Source organism: Diachasma alloeum, unplaced genomic scaffold, assembly GCF_001412515.2.
Source record: "Diachasma alloeum isolate Michigan unplaced genomic scaffold, Dall2.0 Dall_scaffold_00271, whole genome shotgun sequence".
NCBI classification, from domain to species: Eukaryota; Metazoa; Arthropoda; class Insecta; order Hymenoptera; family Braconidae; genus Diachasma; species Diachasma alloeum.
In genome coordinates, this window is record NW_021680410.1 from 1,365,720 (window position 1) to 1,390,387 (window position 24,668).

The 24,668-nt window shown below is 37.0% G+C and overlaps 1 protein-coding gene across 2 annotated transcripts in view; it reads left to right on the plus strand.

The window, feature by feature from the left end:
• Positions 1–2,356: 2,356 nt before the first annotated feature.
• The window catches only part of LOC107037909, a 63,130-nt gene continuing 40,818 nt past the window's right edge, over positions 2,357–24,668 (plus strand). Inside the window, exons 1-2 of one of the 2 annotated variants that reach the window (XM_015256733.1) lie at positions 2,357–2,448; positions 2,559–3,707. In XM_015256733.1, coding sequence (XP_015112219.1) covers positions 3,532–3,707 — 176 coding nt within the window. In that variant the 5' untranslated portion in view covers positions 2,357–2,448; positions 2,559–3,531. Of the gene's footprint in view, positions 2,449–2,482; positions 3,708–24,668 lie in introns of those variants that run through there. The other variant, XM_015256732.1, reaches the window with a different exon arrangement.

Below are 24,668 nucleotides of genomic sequence, written 5' to 3' on the forward strand. Positions count from 1 at the left end.
CCCAACCTGCGCCGCGCTGTACACCCCGGACCCTCTTTAAATCTACCCGTTTATTCCCCCCGCTCTCCGCGCCGCGCTCTCTTCTCTGCGTTCGCGCGCAACCCAACGATTTCTCGTGTACTCACGTACAGAACACGCTCGTACCAGGAGCAGAGTTGTAGATACCGTATTCAGGGCCCTGAAAAAAATAACGAATGAGGAAAAAAAGATAGGGAAAGGGGGGGGGGCTTGTTTTACTAGGCCCTAAAGGTGGAGACTCCACTTTTGGGGGGAATTCGTGACTTTGATTTGGGTTTCATGCAGGAATGATGAGGATGTTGAACTATTATGGATGAAGGGGACAGATGTAGAGTATGAGGGCCCGCGAATGGTTATGCATTGATGCACTGCGTATCAGTCTTGAGTAATTGACGGATTTAAGGACGTCGGAGTAGTTTTGCTATTTTTTCTGCGGTTAAATGGGTTTCTGCTTTTGTTGTCGAATGTCGGGGATTTCATTTGAGCCCCATTTGAACCCAAGTTTTTGGACTTTTTATAACGGTTTTATTATTTAAACTTTGCAGGGCCAATTTTAATTTCGAGATTGAACCGTTAGAAAACGTTTTTTTAATCTTAAAAAAAAGATAGTTTACTTTTGGAGGAAACTTGATGAAATCATTGAAAAATTGCAATTAAAATAAAAAATTGAAAATATCGATCATGTTCTATAATAATTATATAATAATATTATAATAATTTATGAACAATCCATTTTCAAACATAAAATTCATTTGTTCGGAGTAGCAACAAATTTATTCATATTCAGAATTTTATCATGAATCAATTTAATGCCTGACCAAAAAAGATTTCCGAATGGTTAATCAATGTCAATTATTTATTTATTAGACAACGATTGTTTAAAAAATAATCATTATGTGCAAAATGTAATTTGAATGACGCTGAATATTCATCACTTAACAACAAAATTTCTCACTAAATTAAATTGATAAATTTGATGATTGAAAATGGTTCACTTTATACATAGTGTGGTCTGGACTAAATTGTATGAGATACTTGGATATCTAGCTATTTTTTCTCCAGTGAAATACTTTTCTACTTCTGTAGTTGAACATCAGAAATTTCATTTGAGCCCCATTTGACCCTAAGTTTCCGCAAATTTTAGAATGATTTTATTATTTAAACTTTGCAAGTCTGAATTTGAATCTCGATATTGAACCGTTAAAAAACATTTTTGAAATCTGAAAAAAATAGAAAGTTTACTTTCGGAGGAAGATTGATGAATAATTTAAAAAATGCAATTTTTTGCAAATGGGAGTATTTTCTATGAATAATTTATAAACAATGAATTTTCTACCATTTCAATCCCTCATTAACATTTTAAAAAAAGTCAAGTGTCCGTTTTACCCCAACCTCCCCTAAATAATACTCAATACTGATGATTTCCACCAAATTTCGCTCACCCAATTTAATTTACAATAATTCTCCTATTTGAACTTCCCAAATCTGAATTTGAATCTCGATATTGACCCCTTAGAAAACACCCTAAAAATTTGAAAAAAATGCTAAGCGTACTTCTGGCGGAAGATTGATAAAATAAAAAAATTTCAATTATTCAAAATTCCAACTTCCACAAATAATTTATAAACACTCAATATTCCCCCATAAAACCATTTCCCCCAAACCCTCCCACTGTATTCCCATTCAAAATTCACCAGAACCCACTTCCTCCCCAAAAACCCAAAGTTCCCGAAAGTTTGCACAACCTCAACCCTCTCCTCCCAATCAACAATTCCCAAAAAACCACAAATTCCCTTCAAACTCCCTTCAAACCTTCCACCGCCCCTCCCCCCACCGCCCAAATTTGCCTCCTGAAAACCTCCTCTACAGTGCGTCCCTCACGAGCCCGCAGATACCTGAACATCCTTAAAAAAAAAACCCAAGACACAATAGTGCATACACCCCTGCCCGAGTGAATTCCCACCCACCACTCGTGCCGACAGGGTCACACTCACGCGTGCACACGTACCGGAGCCTGTGTGCCCACCCACACGGCCGCAAGCCCATGTACACCGTTCCCCCTTCTAAACACACCCATACAAGTGCCTAGAGTGAGTGGGAGCCGCCGCGGGAGAGCGGGGCGAGGGATCACGGAGTGCTCACGCATCACACACCCGCGCCGCAACCACCCCTTCGCCGCCCGCTCCCCCCACCCCCTTTAAGAGTGTCGGGGGCTCATCCCAACACATAAAAATCATTCCCGCCGGTGTGCACTTCCACGTACATTTGAAAATGAACAAGTGTTGGTAAATGGGTGAAGCCCGAGATGCACCGGAGATTGCCGAGCGTCGGGGGCGGGCAACACAGTGTATTTCGCTGTGATATACCGAGTCCACACGAGTACAGCCGAGGCTCACCGAAGCGTAAAGCCGAGGTGAGCCGAAGTAAACGGTAGGCACGGCCGAGAACAGTGCGGCCGAATCTGGTACCGCGAATGGATTACTCCAGCGTTTATCGTGTCGCGTATTTTTTAACTTGTGTTTAGCATTTAAAACGCACAGCACGGGGATACGAATGAGAGTCAACGGGACGAGTGGGAGAGCGGGGAGAGAGTGAAAAATACACGAGTGATATTGTGAGGGCGAGTAATTCGGATGAATAAGTGGAAGAATGGGGGAAAGACGAGGAGTAATTTGGTAGAATTTCGAGGGGACGAGTGAGCAAATGAGAGTTTGGATTTTAATGAGTGAAGTGTTGCAGCTCCAGTGTGAGGTAGGAGGTTAAATATTTTCTGTCGTGTGATATTCAGCCGACGAAAACATAGCGCGCGACGGCTGTTACAATGGCTCGCCGTCGCCAGGGGCACGGACGGTGGTGCATGAAAGGCTAGGAATTCTTTTCATCGGAGAAACCGAAATAAAGGAGAAAAAAACGCAGTGAACTGAATGTTATCATGTTGTGACTCGATTGCTCTCTGGGGATTGTTATTGGTGGGATCGCGAGGGGTTTTGGATTCAGTGAATACCTCGGGGTGATTGTCGTGAACAGGTGAAGTTCAGTGTTTTTAGGAGTTTTTTTCGTTCGGTATAAATAGGCGTTCGTTGGTGATAACGAGTGGTTGATGCAACTGAGGGGCATTGAGTCAGTGTTATTTTCGTTTGATGATATTTTTGTGATAAGAAAAACCGGACGCAGGAGCCGGGAGGCTCGTGTGTGGTGTCAGACGTTGGTGGAGGTCTCTTCGTCGGGTAAAATAAGGATTATCTTGTCCTCCAGCACCGGAGTTTCACCCGGACCCGAGGATGAGCGGGCGAGGGGGACTTGTGCGCGACTTTTGAGTCGTTGAAACAATTCATCACCTCAGACCAATTTTTTTTGTTACTTCTTTCGGCTCCTTCTCGCTCGAGCGAGAGGGTCACCCTCTGCGGAACGGTAGATTGGGGGCTTCAGGTATAGAGAGAAGAAAAGTCGGGGGGTTTTGGGTGCCACATTGTTGCACTGGATATTTGGAAGTAAATACAACAGTGCTTGAGGATGCAAGTGGCAACGCTGTTCAGGGAAAGCGCTACCCTGCTGGGGGCCTCCAGTCTCGATCCCCCGCAGGCCCATCATCAGGCCCTGCAGCAGCAGCAACAGCAGATGCAGCATCACCAGCAAATGCAGCAGCAGAATGCTGAGATGCACCTTCACATGCAGAATCACTACAAAATGTGAGTTTCTTCGTTAATTCTGGAGTGGAGAGGGAAAAGTGTGGAAGTGGTTTGGCTGAGTTTTTGGGGGATATCTCCGAATCTGGGGGAGATAGCGAAATTCTTGTTATAACATTTTTTGTGGGTCTTAATGAACTCTACAGAAAAGGTCATGACAATATTTTTGCTGTCTGCCTTAGATTATGAGATATTTACTGAAAACGGTAAAACCATTCGATTTAGCTCTCAACTGAGTTTTAGAGGGATATCTCCGAATCTAGGGGAGGTAGCGAAATTTTTGTTATGACATTTTTTGTGGCTCTTGACGGGCTCTACAGAAAAGGTCGTAACAAAAATTTTGCTGTCTGCCTTAGATTATGAGATATTTACTGAAAATGGTAAAACAATTCGATTCAGCTCTCAGCTGAGTTTTTGACGAATACCTCCGAATCTAAGGGAGATAACGAAATTTTCGATAGAACATTTTTTGGAGTACTTAACGAGCTCTACAAAAAAGGTTATGACAAAAATTTTGCTATCCGCCTTAGATTCTGAGATATTTATTGAAAACTGACCACTAGCCAAAATCGATTAAAACTGTTTTACTGCTTCGTTACTGAATACTCACATTATATCGCATTGTCCGGTAAAGGGGCAAGTATACCAGGGGTAACACTCATTAACCGATTAATTATTAACAAAAGACATAGGAAAAGTGAAACAGAGATGTTGCAAAACACAGCCTGTCCTCTTTTCACTATTATTCGAGGCAGGTAAATTTATAAGAGAATAAAAAAAAATAATACAAGTTGCACGCTATTTCTCACGACCGCGTGACTCACCTACACCGCAAGTCCCCATGATGTAACACATCGGCTGACTGAGAAATGAAATGGTCGTGCGAATTGAGCGAGGGGGGAAAAATAAAATGGTTGGTGGAGTTTTAGAGTTGCCAACTGGTTTTCAGCAAGTTCACGTTACTACTCTCGATTGAGGCAATGGGGATTCCACCCTCAGGTACATCGTGTTTTAGACATTTTTATTGGTGGACTCATGTTTTCTCCTGTCGTGAGTCGATGATGGTGATTGTTCCGCCGCTGGGACGTTTAAGGATGTATTACACCCTTTCGGCCAAAATTCACGTTTTTTTTTCATTTTTCTGGTGAATTATTGATCGGATTTACGTGACAATTTCCTCAATTCTGATTTTGCCCAATCAGAGTGCAGTATTCGGAGTCACGTGATGCGTTTCACACTGATAATTTCCCCGGCTGCAGGGAAATTATCAGACTGATAATTTCCCTGTAGCCTGTCAATTGTTTTCTACGAATTTGACGGATATTCCTCACATTTTTGTGAAATGTGTCCCGTAACCACGAACACTGCATCCTGATCGGCCAAAATCAGAATTGAAGAAATTGTCCTCCGAATACCCCTCGAACTTAAAAATTCATCGGATATTTCCCTCGAGTTTTCCTTCAACAAAACATTCGGGAAATACCCGATAATTTTGAAGGTCTTGGGGTATTATAGCTGAAAAAATATACCGTTTTTGCGTTTTATCGTTACTTAAGAATGACTCACGAAATTTCATGATCGTGCAATCATTTTCATGCATTTTTTCTAAAGTTTTGTGAATTTCCGAAAAGTTTTAGAAAAAACGCAGGAAAATTATTTCACGATCATGGAATTTCTTGAGTCATTAAGTAACGATAAAACGCAAAAACGGTATATTTTTTCACGTAAATGCGATCAATAATTTACCAGAAAAAATTCAAAAAACGTGAATTTTGGCGAAAAGGGTGTAATACATCCTTAAGGGGTAACAGAGGGCTTAACCGTTTCCTCGAAATTTTCAAACAAATTTCCTGCTCAAAGTTGTTTATATTCCTAGAGATTAATGCGCTTCGATTTGTAAAAATATCGGTAACTTTAAGCAGAAAATTTGTTCAAAAAATGGGAAAATTATCGGCGTTCTGTTACCCCTTAGGGATATCTAAATTATTTTTGAATCAAATTTTGAAGACAAAATTTTGACACTGCCGATTATTTTCACGTTATTCATAGAATTTTTATTTTTGTTTATTTTTCACGATTTTTTCTACATTTTTATCTTTATCGTAACCTCGAAAAATTCGTTTTCGCATAAGAATCTGTTATTTTGCTTCTAAATTAATTATTATCAGTGATACTAGACTGAAAATTGAGCACAAACTCAACCAGAATATTTTCATTCATATTAAGGTATATCCCAAGACAATACCACCCAAAAGTTAGTACCTATGAATATCCGGAAAAAAATTCTAAATGACTTAATGTATCGCATTTTCATAAGTTATTGAATTTTTCTATCCTCATATGTCCGATAAACAAATTATTGATCATTTATCATTACTTACATGAATTCTAACTTTGACGAGTGTGAGAAATAAATCCATCAAATTCATTGACAATTATTTTTTATATTATTTTCATATCAGGCATAGAACTTCTATTTTTTTGGGGATTTTTTGAGATTTTGGTTCTAAATTCATTATTATCAATAATATTGGACTGAAAATTGAGCACAGACTCAACCAGAATATTTCAATTCATATTAAGGATCCCAAGTCAATACGATCCAAAAGTCCCTCTGGATTTCCGGAAAAAAATCTAAATTACTTAATTTATTGCATTGTCATAAGTTATTGAGTTTTTCTATCCTCATATGGCCAACAAAACAATTATTCACCATCGATAATTATTTACATGAATTTTAACTTTGAAGAGTGTGAGAAATAAATCCATCAAATTCTCTGACAATTATTTCTAGATTATTTTCATATCAGGCATAGAACTTCTATTTTTTTTGTGATTTTTGGAGATTTTGTTTCTAAATTCATTATTATCAATAATATTGGACTGAAAATTGAGCACAGACTCAACCAGAATTCTTTACTTCACACTAAGGTATGTTCCAGGCAATACCACTCAAAAGTTAGTCCCTGTGGATTTCCGCAAAAAATTTTAAGTGACTTAATTTATTACCTTCTCATAAGTTATTGAATTTTTCTATCTTCATACCTTGTTAATGAAGGCAACAATAGCTGTCTGAATCAACTAAAAAATTATTCATCAATTGTTTGAATCAAATGAGAAATGATTTCACGAAATTTCCGTTTTTTGGAGTTGACTGGCGCAGAAATTAGGCACTATTCAATTTTACAAAAAAAAATCACCGTATTCAGAATTTATCAATTTACCACGGATTCACGGGGACTCCTAACCCCCTTTTGGCCAATGTTTCGCGTGCTAGAAGCCCGTATTTCACTATTTATCATCTTTTAAACTCTAATACAACCAATTACAATTTTTTTCAATCTCTCGGGAACATTATAAACATTATCTATGAAAAACATGGGGACAATCGTAAGAAAAACCTCTTCTTTTGTAAACATATGCCTTAACGTCCGTGTAAAATTTATCTCAAGCTTTAATCTTTAAAGTTCAAGTCGTGTTTATACCGCTTTAACTCGGGACGAAAGTTTTCACAAATATCGAATGGGAATATGTGTCGACGTTTAATTGGTGGACGGTTATGAACGAGCCACGTGTTGATTATCCGGCCTAAACTACCCATATTGTTGGCATCTAGTTTGTGTAGGTAGTCGCTATTACAATTACATACAAACGGGAATGCCGATTAAATTTGCTTAATGAGTAATAAAATTACCAGGTTCAATGAAACGTGTCTAATAATATATCCCCCTCCCTCCCTACCGAAGAAATTGGTAATTATTACAGGAAGTGAAATGTATGGTGTTGTCTGGGGCTGAGCTTTTTCAGCATTTTATGTTTGAATGAATTGCCTGGTTTCTGTTCACTGTTGAACGTTCGATTTATCCTTGAACTTGAGGGGTTTGATACCGAGGAAAGAAAATAAATAAAATGTATCTGATTGGTAGGGGTCGCTTTCAGTGGCGGCGGGGGCTCTCTCGCTCCCGATGGATTCTTATTCTTCGCTTTTTGCAGGAGGAACGAAAACATTTGTCCGACACAGTGGCACCTCCAGCCCTTTTTACCTCTTACTTGTTCTTGTGGGGTGATTGAGCAACGCGCGCATCCATTGACGACAAAGTTTCTTCAGCTCTCGGATTTTTGCTTCCAAATGGAAGCTTTGTAATCGGTCGATTTTTCGGTTCTCTAATTTTGCTTGGAAATGACTTACAATGTCGTGAAACGTGCGCACAAAATTGTGGGAATTTTTTTATAAATTTTCACGGAAAAAGCACTAAAGTGATAGATAAAAATCTGAAATTTTGGCTCGTAATTGGTATTGTCTGGAAGCACATCTGGGCGAAATTTCAGCTCAATCGGTCCAGTAGTTTTTGAGATACAGCGATTCCGAAAAAATTTTCTTTTCTCAATATCTCGAAAACCACTGCAGCAAATGAACTTTTTTGGCGTCAAATAGTATTTTTCCGGCCTGTTGCGATGGGGTTTTTTACTCGTGTGGCGTTGGCCTCCGAGCCGTAGGCGAGGACTGGCCAACCACACGAGTAAAAAAACCCCATCGCAACAGCCCAGGAACAATATTTTTCTGTAGTGATTTTCAAGTTTTCGAGTTTGGGAAGTATGTAATACCAATTCTCAGACGAGAAATCGTGAGAAGCAGTACAGAAAATATTCTTTATGATAATATCTATCGAATCGGACCATAATATGCCTAGCTAACTATTGCGAGTCGCCCAGTAATTGACTTTTTTCATTTTTGTGGTAAAATTGATGTGAACACGATAACGCTTGAAAAAATTGAGATAGGAAGTTGAAATTTGGTAGGATTCTAGCTCTTACTATATCACAGGCTGGGATTTCAGATGGGCGAAATCGAATGAGTAGTTTTAAAAATATTCAATTTTTTGTACAAAACTATATTGTTTAATATCTCAAAAATTGTTCATCCGATTTCAAGATTTTGTTCAAAATATTCGTCTTGATGTCTCCTATCTAGTTTTTTCAAAATATATATACCCGTTCCTGCAAAATTTACGAGATATTGGCGTTTTTATATTTTTCTTGTCTGAAAGTTGCTTTGACGTTCCATTAGATGAGTTGAAGGATGTGATCAAGTTTCAAAATGTTGAGGACTAGTTAGTATCATCGAGTTGCACCCCTGTGTAAAATTACAGATTGATCGATTCAATACTTTTTGAAATAGAGCTGATGTAAAAAGCGTTTTTCGCATAAAATGACATACAAAAAAAACTAGCATTATATTTTACTGAAAAGAATTATTATTATTTCAAATAATTGATTTTTAAACACGGTTACTACGGTACGGGCACGGTGCTGAAAACCGGTGCCGTTGTTCTATCATTGATTTTCACATGGAAACATTTCTTAAAAATGGGGTTGTGTAGATATGCCTATCCCACTGAATAAGACCGAAATTTAATTCTCGTTTTTAGAAGGTCAAACGTTTCGGGGAAACGTTTTCAATAAAAATTGCCACTTTTCAATTAAAAAATGAAATTCCTGCGGATCCAGTCGGAAGCTTACTACCAATGGAATTGGTAGAAACAAAAAATGGAAAAAACAAGTAACGCATCAGGTAAAGGTCACATGCCTTCTGCCAGAAAGGCTCGGCCCCCTGCTCGTTTTAAACTTCTCTTTTTTGAGAATTTTGCAGCATTCTTAGGTCACTCATGTTGATTTTCGGATTATTCTTCCAGGGGAGTCAATAAGGGAAAGTGAGACTGAAAGTTTGGACTTCTTTCAAAACAGTCGTCATTTTAAAACGAATTTATCGATCAAACTCAGTCTAGAGTAACTGCAAAGTAAAAAGCATCGATTATTCATCAATTTCATCCATAATTCGTCGGGCTACTTTTCGAAGCGAAAACATTTGTCCGACACAGTGGCACCCTCCAGCCCTTTCCACCTCTTTTACTTATTCTTGTGGGGTTATTGAGCAACGCGCGCATCCATTGACGACAAAGTTTTTTCAACTCTCGGTTTTTTTTTAAACTTCTCCTTTGCCTCGGATTTTTATGGATGCGGAATAGTGGTTCAAGGTCAAATATTATTGAGAATTTCGCTGTATTTTCAGGTGAATTATGTTGATTTTGGAATTATTTTTTCAGGAAAAGTCTTATTAGGTTCATATGAATTATCAATAGGGAGAAGTGAAATGCAAAAAGTTCTGATTTCTTCCAAAAAATTCGTCATTTTGAAATGAATTTATCTATTAAACTCACTCTAGACTCACTGCAAAGGAAAAAGAATGGATTATTTATCCAAGAAAATTCATTGATTACATTAATAATTCGCTGGGCTATTTTTTTAATGAAGATTTTGGAAAAAAATCAAGCGTCAATTTCTCTTAATTCTCCCATTGTCGATGACTTGACATTGAATTGACTGAATGAAGTTCAATAAAATGCTTTAACATAATGCTAAAATCAACCCATTTGTATTCTCTGTTCAAGAAATATTGAACGTGCATTTTGCCTCATCGTTTCCTTGATATTGAGACATTTTCAGTTGATGGATCGAGTGGGGACAAAAGTACGCGATAATGACCGGTATTCCATTAGTCATTCGTCGACTTCATCCTTGAGTAATGAGATTACACACTTCACGTTGTGAGTCTGGCATATCGGCACGTGACGATCATAAATAAATAAATCGAGTCACTTTATTTCCATTAATGTTTTTCGATTGGGATTATGAGTGGAATTGAATAATAACTTTGTTGGATTAATTCAATCTCGAGGCTTTATTAAATGAAACGAAAAGGACGAATGCCGACTCTGAACAGCTCCAGCTGTTGATCGACATCCGAAATCAAAGGATCACTCATGATTAATATTCTCTATTCTTTATTCTGTAGCGAAAGAGTCAAACGGTTTACGTCGATTTTGACTATTGGTTAGTTTTCAATCAATATCTCGGAATCTAGGGCGGATTACAAAATTTTTGTTATGACCTTTTTTGTAGAACGAAATAAGAGCTACACAAAAGGTCATAACAAAAAATTCGCCTTCTCCCTTAGATTCAGAGATATTGAATCGTTTTACCAGGTCGATATTGTATTCCATCTTCTGTTTGAATTATTTACAGTTGCTCGTCATGTAGTCATCACGAAACATGAATACGGTATCAATGAACTTCGCTATAAACATTATTGTATAGTCTGATTTAATGATAATATTTCATTTTGTGAAATCAAATATTATCAAATTTCATTCAACATCTTCTCCAAATATTTCTTTTCCTTTCGACATTCAATTGCGAATTTCATAAATTTTCATGGAAAATAGTTACAAGTTGGTAGGCATTTTCTGATCAGATATATGCCCGACTATAATTTTGGACATTGAACTTGCATAAAGAGAAACTTCCGTACGATTATAAATATCTCGGAATCTAAGGTCAATAGCAAAATTTTCGTTGCAACGATTTTTGTAGAACGAATTAAGGAAATTTCCCTTATTATCGAGAAACTACTATAATTAAGAAAGTACTGTTATTAATGTATAGCTTCAAGTACCAGTTTTACTTTTAGTCCGGGACGTACGTAATTATTTAATGCTTTTGATGTGTAGAGTCCATTAATTAATATTAATTAAATTCGTTATGTATCGTTTATATGCGTTTACTATCAATTGTATTATTTTTGGGATTGAAGCTGAAACGTCCAAACCATTCGCCAGCGCAAGATTCGATTTATGCGAATCTACACTGAGACAAAAACGACAAAGTTCTCAAACAAGTCTTACTTGTGCCAAGAAGATAGTGTTTTGAAAATTATCAAAAGAGGATTTTTTTGTGCCGAACATGCACAGAGTGCGCCGGAATGAAAAATTTTTGTCGCCAAAGTAGATTTCGTAGTTCAAAAAAAATTGCATTCTCTGAACACGCAATAAATGTCATTTCGAGCACTACTCCTTCGTTACTCGATACTCCCATACGTATTTTGCTCCCGAAAAATCTTTGTTTTATGCGAAACAAGGGATCGTAGTTTTTCGTTTCGGCTGTCTAATAATCACAGACAAGAAATGAACCCTTAAATGAAACAATAATAATGATATGATAGCAATTTTGTAACTTGGGGATAAAATATTTGTTGATAAATTTTCCTCTGTATGAGATATTTTCATCCTGAAAAGGCACCGTCTGGTGTGAATTATTCGCCGCTTGAGCCAAATATTTCGTTGCTGTCGAAAGCAGAACAATTATTCATGTTTGAGACTTTCCAATTCGACCCGAACAAATTCTTTTTTGGCAATTTTCAACTAGCGATTTTGTTGGCCCAAATAAGACTTATTTGTCAATGTGTTTGATTTTCTCTCAGTGTAGGGGTGTTTAAATATTTTTAACTACACTGAGAGAAAAATATGATTCTTCTGACTATATTCCATCACCATCGAATTATAGTCAAAAAGTCCTCAACAATTTTTCATGGGTTACGGTAACTATGGCCGGAACAGTAATTACTACAATGGAATCTAGTCATTGCAACTATTTTATAGTTCTACTCACGATAGATTTCTCGTGGTTACTTTTGATCTTTGGTTAGCTTAACTGTATTTTGATTTGCAAAAATTACGCTTGTGAAGTTACTATAGTGTTACGTGCCGCATACAAAAAAAATCGTATCGTTCACCAAAACTGCCTCAACTATTTTCTTATTGTAAATCGAACTTTAGATTTTTCTCTCAGTGTAATTGTTTGACCCTCGAATCCTTAGAAATCTCCGAAATTGAATCTTCAGCTGGTAAATATTCCGCTAGTTTCAGCTACTTTTTCTTTGATTGTTCCCAGGGGGCGTCTTTATACCCCCTGTATAGGACATGAATAAGGAGTTTAAATAAATAATCAATCAATAAGTGAAGAGAGAATCAATTGGATCATGGGCACACAATCTGCCAAATGTTCATCTTAATTTTTCAGTACTTATCATACGAATGATGGTATAGTGTCAATTATTCATGAGAAGTATAGCAAATTGATGCCTAGGGGAGGGTTATGTAGAGTCAGGTGACTATACCTGGCGATGAAGATCTATCTTCAAACGATAATGTCACCAAGCGGTGGTGGAATCAACAAGATAAATTAATTCCTTTCTAACATCAGTTGCACAATTTTTTTTGTTGTAAGTTGGGCAATTTTTGTGGATACTTTCTTTGCAGTTTGCATTTCAGCAGCGAAAGGGTAAAACGATTCACGTCGACTTGGCTCTTAGTTGAGTTTTCGAAGAATATAATATCTCCGAATTTAAGGGAGATAGCCAATTTTTCGCGATAAATTTTCTATGAAAATCTGTGAAATTCGCATTGTCGAAATAAAACGAAACATTTGGGGAAGATGGTGAGTGAAATTTGAAAATATTTGATCTCAAAAAATAAAATAAAATAAGTCTACACTATCATGCTTAGACTGAAGTTCATTGATACTGTATTCATGTTTAATGATGACAACTTGGCGAGGAATTTTCCTAATAACCATTTTTAGAACTCTTAAGGTATTTATGGCAGTCAGAGGAAGCCGAAAAAAATTCAAGAAATTGATAATTTTTTTTATATATTCTTTGATATTTTCAAAACCCCTATGCAAAATCCCAGATAGCCTAGGAGAATGGGTGAAACACAGAAATTTTTCTAAAAAATGCATTTTAACACGGGCTCTTATGAAAATGCGGAAAAAAAATTTTAAATAGAAAAAAAGTCGCCATTTTCCTGAAATTTTGCATTTGGGTGGAGCTCTCAGGGCGGAACATGAAAAAATTATTCCAAGTGGCCTAGGAGAATTTTTTAGAAGAGATAATTAAAAAACTCATAAAAAACAGGAATTCTGCGTGCGCAACTTGGAATAGCGACAACGTCGAGGTTAGAAATCGTGGAGGGGTAAGCGCGCTAAATACGAATGGAGTTGTGATGATACATTTCGCTATGGGAAGGAACATAACAGCTGAGTGAATCAGTGCTGCCAACTTGTACCTCGAAACACGGCTTCTTATGAAAATTGGGAAAAAAAATATCAAACATAGAAAAAAAAAATCGTCATTCTCCTGAAATTTCGCACTTGGGTGGAACTTTCATGGAGGAACATGAAAAAAAATTATCCAAGTGACCTAGGAGAATTGTTTAGAAGGGATAATTAAAAAATTCATGAAAGATAGGAATTCTGCGTGCGCAACTTGGAATACCGACATCGTCGAGGTTAGAAATCGTGGAGGAGTAAGCGCGGCAAATACGAATGAAGTTGTGATGATACATTTCGCGATGAGAAGGAACATAACAGCTGAGTGAATCAGTGCTGCCAACTTGTACCTCGAAGGGCACGACGTTGTCACTTTTTCTCTCCATATTAATTATTCTCCAATTACCCAAAAGACCAGCTAGAGAAATAAAAGAAGGCTTGAAATATGTGGGAAAAAATAGAAAAGTTATTAAAAAAATATTTCGAACACAAAAATGGTCGAAATTGATTGAAAATTTGTAATTGAAATATCTTTTTTTTTGTTCAGCGATTGTTTTTCTGCAAGGGAACAATAGATTCCCCTCCATCTCACCTCCTACATGGCCAGCCCGCCATAAATACCTTAATTCGCACTACAAAAAAAAACCATAACGAAAATGTTGCTATTGGCCTTAGATTCCAACATATTTATCGAAAACTGAGCAATAGTCAAAATTGCCTTGAACCGTTTTACCGCCTCGCTACCGATTTCGCTCCGCGATACGGCTTTACGAAAAATTTCCCTATTTTTCGCAGACTTGAAGAATGATATAGGGGAGATGGCGGTGCAATGAACCGTCGTTCAATCGTCAACTCAGGGCTTCTAGAGTGAAATTGAACGAATCTTGTGACATATTCAAGGAAATTATAGCAAATTTGTTCGAAACGAAGTTTTATCTCGCCTTAAGTATCATATGTATATTACACAATAAATTCATTGTGCAATATACTACAAATGATAATATTATTGTAACGGAGACGTAAATTTTCGTGAAATTCGAGCTCCTTCAATTCTGAGGTCTCGGTCAGGGTGAAAACTCTGTCGACTCGCCATGAACACTTTCCAGTAAAAGAATAATCGAATGCACAACTCCATTGCAGTTCCCTCCCCACAGAATTATCAGGAAGCAATAAAAATATCTAGTCTCTATATTCTGCACAATTCTGATGGTTGTAAAGTTTATCCCCAACCTGTGGTTTGAATTCTAGCGTCGTTTCGTCGTTCATTTTTTTTTTCTTACCTCAGCAAGAGTGTGTATAGTCCGTACTGCATACGGAGAGAAAAACTGTCGAGGGCTATACTAGTGTTGAGAGGGGGGGGGGGGGGTGAATCCGGTGGGGGCGGCAAGGTAGATAGGAAGAGCGGGAACAACAAGAAGTGAGAGAATGAAAAATAGAGGTAAAAAACGAGGGAGAAAGAGAGATGGAGAGACGTCAGACAAGTTCACTCTAGCCCCCTCCAACACTGCAGTTTCGTAATCCACGTTCCTTACCCCTTCAGCATTATTTTTCGCGTATTTATTGGTTTACACCCCCTCGCATCACTTCCACAGCCAAAAAAATAATATCTTATTTTAAGATTTCAGAGGTTTTAATGTGAAATTTTTAAAAGTATTCATTTAAAGCTCGAAATTTTCAAGTTGAGGCAAATAGTTCAGGCCATTTTTTCTGGAGAAAATCGTATTCAGAGTTTACAGAATAGATCAAGAGTATGTTTTAGGCGCAATATCAACTTTAGTTTCAATATCAACTTTAGTTTGAAACAATTAATTTTAACACATGGCGTCCAGAAGAACTGTACACTTCCACCTTCAATCCAATAGTTCATAGTCTTAAGGATGTATTACACCCTTTTCGCAAAAATTCACGTTTTTGTCATTTTTCTGGTAAATTATTGATCGGATTTACGTGAAAAAATATACCATTTTGGCGTTTTATTATTACTTAATGACTCACGAAATTTCATGATCGTGCAATCATTTTCCTGCGTTTTTTCTAAAACATCGGAAATTCAGAAACTTCAGAAAAAATGCAGGAAAATGCACTATCATGAAACTTCGTGAGTCAGTCAATAATGATAAAACGCAAAAACGGTATATTATTTCGCGTCAATCCGATCAATAATTTGCCAGAAAAATTTAAAAAACGTGAATTTTGGCCGAAAGGGTGTAGTACATCCTTAAAACGATTTCTCCTATAAACAACCGTATATTACTTTGTTCGTTATACTTTATCATTTTTTTTTTGCGATATTAAAAAACAAAAGTTTCCGGACAGGATTGGGAGGTTTGAATCCGCGCGTTCCCGACGTCTGGCAACGGTCCGCTCAAGTGACTACGCGGACCGAATTTCCGAGGTTATATGGAACACATGTGCAGTGTTGCCGTATAATCATTAGAGATTAGACCAACGAGAGTCAAGCGTGAAATTGAAGAAAATATTGTTCACAATATTTATTGAAGAAATTCTTAAAAAAATATATTCAACAATGAAAAATCCGAAAAAGTGTGGGGACGGCAAGATTTTCGGCAAAACTGAAATGTTGCTTGAAAAACAGTTGATAACTTGAGGGAAATATTTGGATATCCTTGAGATCTCACTTTAAACTTCCTAAAAGTCTCAAGTTGTGACTTTTAAAGTCTCAAGTTGAGACTTTTGACGGTCTCAATTTGAAACTTTCATAGAGTCAAATTGATACTTTTGAATACCCCAAATTAAAACTTGTGGATCTCAAGTTGAGATTTTTCTTTAAACGGAGTTCTGAAAGTCTCAACTTGAGACTATTGAAGGTCTTAATTTGAAACTTTCATAGAGTCAAGTTGATACTTTTGAATGCCTTAAGTTAATACTTGTCGATCTCTTGAAATTTTTCTTTAAAGCGAGTTCTGAAAGTCACAACTTGAGACTATTGAAGCTCTCAATTTGAAACTTTCATAGAGTCAAATTGATACTTTTAATTGCCTTAAGTTAACACTTGTGGATATCAAGTTGAAATTTTTCTTTAAAGGAAGTTCTGAATGTTTCAACTTGAGACTATTGAAAGTCTCAACTTGAGACTTTTGGAAGTCTCAATTTGAGACTTTTGGAAGTCTTGATTTGACACTTCAGAAAGTCTCAACTTTAGACTATTAAAACCCTCCACTTGAGACTGATAAAAGTCTCAACTTGTAATTATTCAAAGTCTCCCCTTAAGACTTTGAAACTCTCAAATTAAGACCTTCCAAAGTCTCAACATGAGATCATAAAAAATCTCAAGTCTCAAAAAAGTCTTGTGTTCTTTGGATGCATAAATGCCAAAAAAGCGCCAAACATACAACAACACACAGTCCCCCGCAGAGTTCTTAAAAATCTAAGAAATAAAATTAAAAAAAAAAAACCACTTTATTTTCTCGAAAATAGAAAAATAGAGAGGGAAAATGTGATGCCGGGGAATTGATATAAAGATGCAGAGGGGAGGAAAGAGTGAAAGAAAATAAAGATTTGAGTAGTCGTTTCTCTTGAGCGAACGCTAGGAGTTGGGGCTGAAAACTCGGTCAAAGTCTCGTCGCGTCACCTCTCCCCGCTTTGGGAATTCGAAGGGTCTCTCCTCTCTCCCTCGTTCATCCTCAATTCCAGTTATATAACTGTCTCACTTCGACTTGAATCTGAAACTCCTCCGGGGTACTTGAGTAAAATGTTTTATCTCCGTCAGTTTTCTTTCTCTGGATGGATAGCGCGTGTACACGAGCTCCTGGGATTCGCGACGGTCAACAGCCCCATGCCTATCTCTGTCCCTTCCCCCCAGTCATTTTTTTTATATTCAACTCCCTTTATGTCACTTCTTTAGGAATCGGGGGATGAGGTCATTCATGTTGTTTTTTTTATCCCCCAAGTTCAAAGTTCTTTCAATGTGTATGTTTCTCCCGTCGTGGCTTCTATTTTGTCGTTTAGAAAAATGTGTTTACATTTTTTTCCCCCTTTTGAGAGACCGCGGTAGGTCAGGAACAGAGTCACAGGGGGAAGATCATAAATGGGTTATCGTAATATTTAGCTTTGAGCTGATGGAGAATGAAAGTGTTACGTAAAGGGGGAGGATAGGGTGTCAGTTGATCGAGTTCAATTTCAATTGGGGGATGTTTTCATCGAACCCTAGGCCGAATGTCGAGAATGTCACGAGGGTGCATTCTTTATTTTGTTTATTTCTTTTTTTGCAATGCTTCTTTTGAATTCTATTAAATTCTGTCAACAAAAATAAAGTAAGTGATTGTTGATGAGTAATTGTTTTTCCGCATGTGTTTACGCAATTAGAAATTAGAAATGCAAAATGACTGTTATTTTTGAGAATGCGACACACGACGTGCTCTCAACAAATGGGGAATGGTTTTTATACTGATATAGTATAGTTTTTTGCTAATTAATTAGCAATATGATTGCAAATGACTCACGAAATTTTATGGTCGTGCTATCATTTTCCTCCGTTTTTTCTAAAACTTTTCGGAGATTCGCAAAACTTTAGAAAAAATGCAGGAAAAGTATTGCACTACCATGAAACTTCGCGAGCCAGTCAATAATGATAAAACTCAAAAACCGTACATTATTTCGCGTCAATCCGATTAATAATTTGCCAGAAAAATGAAAAAAAAAACCTGAATTTTCGCCGAAAGGGTGTAGTACATTTTAAGGGTTAAATTCTGAGTTATTTAAGGATGTTCTACACCCTTTCTGCCAAAATTCACGTTTTTTAAATTTTTCTGGCAAACTTATGATGGAATTGACGTGAAAAAATATAACGTTTTTGCGTTTTGTCATTATTTAATGACTGACGAAATTTTAAGGTGGTGCGAACATTTTCCTGCGTTTTCTCTAAACTTTTAAAAAGAATCACAAAACTGTAGAAAAAACGCATGAAAATTATCGCACCACTACGCAACTTCGTGAGCCATTAAAGAATGACAAACCACAAAATCGTTATATTTTTTCACGTCACTCCCATCGATAATTTGCCAGAAAAATGAAAACAACGTCAATTTTGGCTAAAAGGGTGTCGAACATCCTTAATAAAAATTCATCTGGAAGCCAAGTCGACTTAAACCAACACGGAGAGAAATATTCAATAAAAATTACGTATCTTTTCCGTAATTCCGGAGCGAAATGTGGTTGTAGGAAATTTTACGGAACTGTCACGGAATTTTTCCGGAGCGTTCCGTAATTTTTATCTGAATCTCTTGTGAAAAATTACGATACCGTCACTTAAATTTTCTGAGTCGATTCCGTAATCGGTGAGTGAAGTGAGAGTTCCGTAATTTTTACTGAACATTTCTCTCCGTGAATTGACCGCTTCACTAAACATCTTCGTAATCACCCCAAGAATATATTCTCAAAATTTCCGCTCTGCACTCCATTTCCTTTCACTCCCATGCACTTACTACGGAAGTTCCTTAATTTGAATACATACATAGATAAAAAATGACCGTCATTTTTTTCCTGGCTTACTACGGCGCTCATAAAGGGGGGGGGGATGGTGACAGTCGTCAAATGATGCATTTCCACCTCCACCTGAAATGCACGAAATGCTGAAGAGAGAATTCAAAATAGCATCGATCACGCAATAAATCCCCTGGATCGAACAAAAACCCAGGATTAATGAAGTCATCAATTCAATGAGTCCATTACTCCTCAGATTCCAAGGAAAAAAAGCCCCTCCATTATCGCAAAAAAATGTGCAACGCACTTCCCTCAACCGAATGTTTGAAATAACTAACGACATTAACGAACACGCTCCTGGGATTCCTTGAGATCCTCATTCTTGTGACTACCGAGGGGGCCACGTGGCTACAGCTACAATTAGTAGCACGCTCGGCAATGCGCTTGGACTTAACTCCTCCATACACCACATTACCTCCTTCCTCCTCCCCCCCCCCTCGCCCTCTCCTCCCCCTGCATCGTCGTACCCCTCTTCGATATGTTGTCGGCAGTCCGACACTGGCACGTGACGCGATTATTATCGACAAATGGGTGATTCAACTTGACCATTGTGGTAGTGCATGTGAAGGCATGCATGTTGAATTTCTTACTCACTTCGTTCGTTCGAAAAAAAAAAAAAACATTAGTGGATAAAAACGAGAACGAAAGGAGAATCAGCATTAACCAAGTTTTTACTTACAACTTCTCCATTCTCTTTTTTACCATTTTAAACTGCAGTTTCATTCACAACCTCGACTCTCTGTTTACACGCAACTTTCGAGGATATTCAAGCGGCGGATGGTATAGTGGCTGGGGGAGGGGGAGGGAGGAATAGGGAGGGCGAAAACTCGGGTAACTCTCGGCAATTTATAACTCAAAACTCTTTTTCACGTATACATCGATTTGGAAACTTTTTTATTCTCTGTTTCCCGTGTTTTCCACCGGTTGATGGCATTTCCATTGTTTTTCAATTTCTCCGTCAAGGTCTCTACATGTTCGCGGTCAACTCGGGAATTTTTATGCGTCATTGAAACGCTGGTTTTGAGAATTATTGATTTTTGAGTTTTTTTTTTTTTGTAACTGTACTTTGACCGATCGAATGGGGCTCGGGTAACAGAGGTAAATGTGCGATGTGTTGTGGATAGTGTTGTCATTAAATTAGTCGTAAATTTTTTATCGCCGTAACCGAGAATATCTTTTACGATGGTATACAGGCTGGAGGGATATCTTCAATGGTTTGGGGGGAGGGAAGTACTGGGGGTGAATAATTTGTGTTTCAGGGAGATTCTTTCGGCCGGAAGACGCGATGATTTGTTTCTCAGGTGCACGGAGAGAATATAAAATTAAAAATTACAATGTTAACGTAGTAATCGAGAGCCATACCGAAATGACTTTAAAATTTGAATCATCTTAACACTCCGTTGGTTATGCGCACAACTTACGAGCGCCGTAAGCGCTTATTGAATATATGAGGCAAAATAACTCGATTGTATGTAGAAAGTTCTATGTTTGTATGTGTGTATTTCGGGCCTATGGGCCTGAGTCCCTCACACCCCCACTTAAGGGTTTCAGAGAAATTTTCCGTCCACAGAGCCATATGTTGTTCCCTTGGTGACAAAGAGGTCTGAGACCGGTTTTCGTGAAAATTCTGTAGAGTGAGTTAGTTACGTCGGAGAGACTGAGGAGTGAGGACCTTAAAATAAAAACTTCTCTTCCTTCAAAACCTGTGTCTTTTAATTGAATTACCCTGGCTCTTACCCATAATTACAATAGCGCTGCGCCGCACCAGCATCTATCGACATAATGATGAATTTGAAAGATCTAGGAAAAATTTGAACATAATCAAGAGTGATCTGGATCGTATACTTGAAGAAGTCTCGTGAGATTTTTTAAGCTCAGTGTTATCCTTAAGGTATTTATGGCGGGGGGGCCATGTAGGAGGGGAGACGGAGGGGAATCTATTGTTCTCTCGCAGAAAACCAATCGCTGAACAAAAAAACGATATTTCAATTACAAATTTTCAATCTATTTCGACCATTTTTGTGTTAGAAATATTTTTTTAATAACTTTTCTATTTTTTTCCCACATATTTCAAGCCTTCTTTTATTTCTCTAGCTGGTCTTTTGGGTAATTGGAGAATAATTAATATGGATTGAAAAAGTGAGAACGTCGTGCCGTTCGAGGTACAAGTTGGCAGCACTGATTCACTCAGCTGTTATGTTCCTTCTCATCGCGAAATGTATCATCACAACTTCATTCGTATTTGCCGCGCTTACTCCTCCACGATTTCTAACCTCGACGATGTCGGTATTCCAAGTTGCGCACGCAGAATTCCTATCTTTCATGAATTTTTTAATTATCCCTTCTAAACAATTCTCCTAGGTCACTTGGATAATTTTTTTTCATGTTCCTCCATGAAAGTTCCACCCAAGTGCGAAATTTCAGGAGAATGACGATTTTTTTTTCTATGTTTGATATTTTTTTTCCCAATTTTCATAAGAGCCCGTGTTGAAATGCATTTTTTAGAAAAATTCCTGTGTTTCACCCATTCTCCTAGGCTACCTGGGATTTTGCATAGGGGTTTAAAAAAACAATAATGAATATCAGCATCATTCAAATTACGTTTTGCACAAAATTATTATTTTTTTCAACATTCGCTGTTTAAAAATAAATAATTAAAATTGTTTAAACTTTTGGAAACCTCATTTTGGTAGGCATGAAATCGATTGCTGGTAAAATTCTGAATATGAGTAAATTTATGACGATCCCGAACAAATGATTTTCATGGTAGAAAATTGATTGTTTATAGATTATTTATAGAAAATGTTCGTAATTTTCAAAAACTGCAATTTTACTGCAAAAGTACACTTTCTAATTTTTGCGTTTCATTGTACATCATCTGACAATTGAGAATAAACGAGCGGTCATGCATATCAACCTAGAAAGCTATTACTCATTCACTCAAGTTAAAATTACGAGAGGCATTACGTTACACGCAGTTACACAAGTCATGATTCCAAATCAATGAATAAAGTTACATATTTATGATGTCTATCATAACCTAGGGATGATAACGCTCAACTTCTTATGTACATCCATGTTTTCTGATTTTTTCAAGCGTACAGCGGGTCAAACGAACTCACAAGTTATTCTGCTACACGGAGAGCAATTTTTTATAAAAATTATCCTACCGTTCTATAAAAGTGTATCATGAGTCACCGTTTCCTCATTTCTATTCCAAAATTTAATAAAAATTAATATGTCATGATCAAATTTCATTCTACGTTAGAGAAATTTTATCCTAACGTATAATAAATTTTACCCTTCTAGTCCAATGATTTTTATGTGAATAACAACGAAAATTTTAGAACCGTCGGTAAATTTTACTCTACCAGTACAGTAATTTTTACTCTACCGACACAGTAATTTTTATTTTTATCAGGATAAAATTTCTCTAACGTAGAATAAAATTTGATCATCATATATTAATTTTTACTAAATTTCGGGATAGAAATGAGGAAATGATGACTCATGATACACTTTTATAGAACGGTAGGATAATTTTTATCAAAAATTTCTCTCCGTGTATATAAAATATTTAAAAAAACCAGTTTCATTCGATAACTAAAGATCTATCACTGCGTTTGTCAAAACATACAACCGTTATGCAATACTAATGCATTTGAAAAAAAAAGTGGATTTTTGCATTTTTTTTATAAATGAGAATAGTTATTGCTGCTAATCAATTAGCAATTTGCTTCTGAATGGATTCTCTTTTTGTAATTCTTATTTCACTATTCTCTTCTAGTTTTTCATGTCATAGTACTATCATCAATTGAAATGTCATCAAAATTTTTGCGTATTATTTCGTTCTGTCAAATAATTCTACATTTAGATCCTCTCAAGACTCGAATTCATTTTCAGTCCGGGTTTAATCGAGGTTCCATCAAGATTTAATCAGTGTATAGCCGGGATTTAATCAGGGTTTATTCAGGATTTAGCCAGAGTTTAACCCAGGTTCTGTCAGAAGTTAGTCGGGACCATGAATCAATATGAATAAGTATTCAACATAATAGACTGGTACCTGAGTTTAATAGAGATAGAGATTTTGATATAAAAAGCTCATGACGGTATTGTGTAATTTGATAAGCAACGATGCTGTTCCCACCATTTTTCAACTTGATTTAGAAGGCATTGAAGTATAATTTCCAAGCCCTGATTTAATTGCTGTTACTAATGATTCTTTCAGTAACCATGAAAACCCGATTTTTTCGTTCAAATCGAATAAACAATGTGCTGTAACTCAACAACGAATTGTTGCGATTCCCATCCTATTCTGGTAGAATCAAGAGGATATTGTTATCAATTTTTTTTGCCCTGGCCAATTCCATTTGGATGACAATTATTTGAGTGATCGTTGACAAATGGATTTTTTGAACATCAATTTTTTCGAATCTGTATCAAAAATTGAATTTTAATTGGTGTCAATAAATAGAGCTATTGAAGTCTATATTCATGAAAAAATACATGAAATTCGATTGATTCCTTATAAAAAAATCTGGGGAATAGTACATTATGTCATCAGGCGATAAAAGTATTGTCTGACGAATGTGACCTATAACCACGAGAGTCAGATAATACTTTTATCGGCGTGTGACATAGAATATTTTATGTCATTGAGCCCGAGAAACCGCGATCTAACCGAGCGACGCCAAGTTAGAATCGCGGTTTCGCGGGCCTAGTGCCATAAAAGTGAGGGGCTACTCACTCCATAATTGAGTGACGCCATGATTTCGAAATAAAGTCGATTTCGAGTCGTTTCAGTAATTTCGAGCGTGACGGCAGGTGATTTCATGATTTCGAATGATTTCATTAATTCGAAATCAGGGATTTCAGAAAAAATTAAGTCATTGAAATCACAGAAGTCTCTAAACAATTGTAGTAGTCTTTAGAACAACATATTTTCCGAAATTCCTAAAGAAAACAAATGATTTCGAACAGATGAATTATTTTTTCCCATGTTAAATGAAGTTGCCCATGACGCGACGTTGCCGGAAACTCCCTGAACGCGCTCGTGCAGTGTAGAGTCAATTCGGCAACGCTGGAGCCTAATAACACGGCGGGGAATCCCCGCGGAAGTAACCGAGTCGCAGGGTTGCGTTTGGTAATCAGACTAGGGTTAAACGTGCACAAGTGATGGAAAATTTCCCTTTAGAACCGCATATTCGCACTTTTTAGATCATATTTATTATTTTTAACGGAATTTGGAAGTTGCAAGTTCCTTGGAACTTGCAACTGACCATCGCCCGGGGCCCTTCAGCCAAGTATTTACTTTTTATGTACCTAATCGTTGATACAAAAAGAAAGAGTCTATTTGTGTGTTCATTTTGCTGGATGAGCATCGAGAAATTAAAGATAATTTTTACAAGATTGAGTGCATGATGAAATGGTACAGTATAAAGCGATGATATGAAGAGTGAGGAGTTACAGAATTTCGCCACACGGAGAGAAATATTCAGTAAAAATTACGTATCTTTT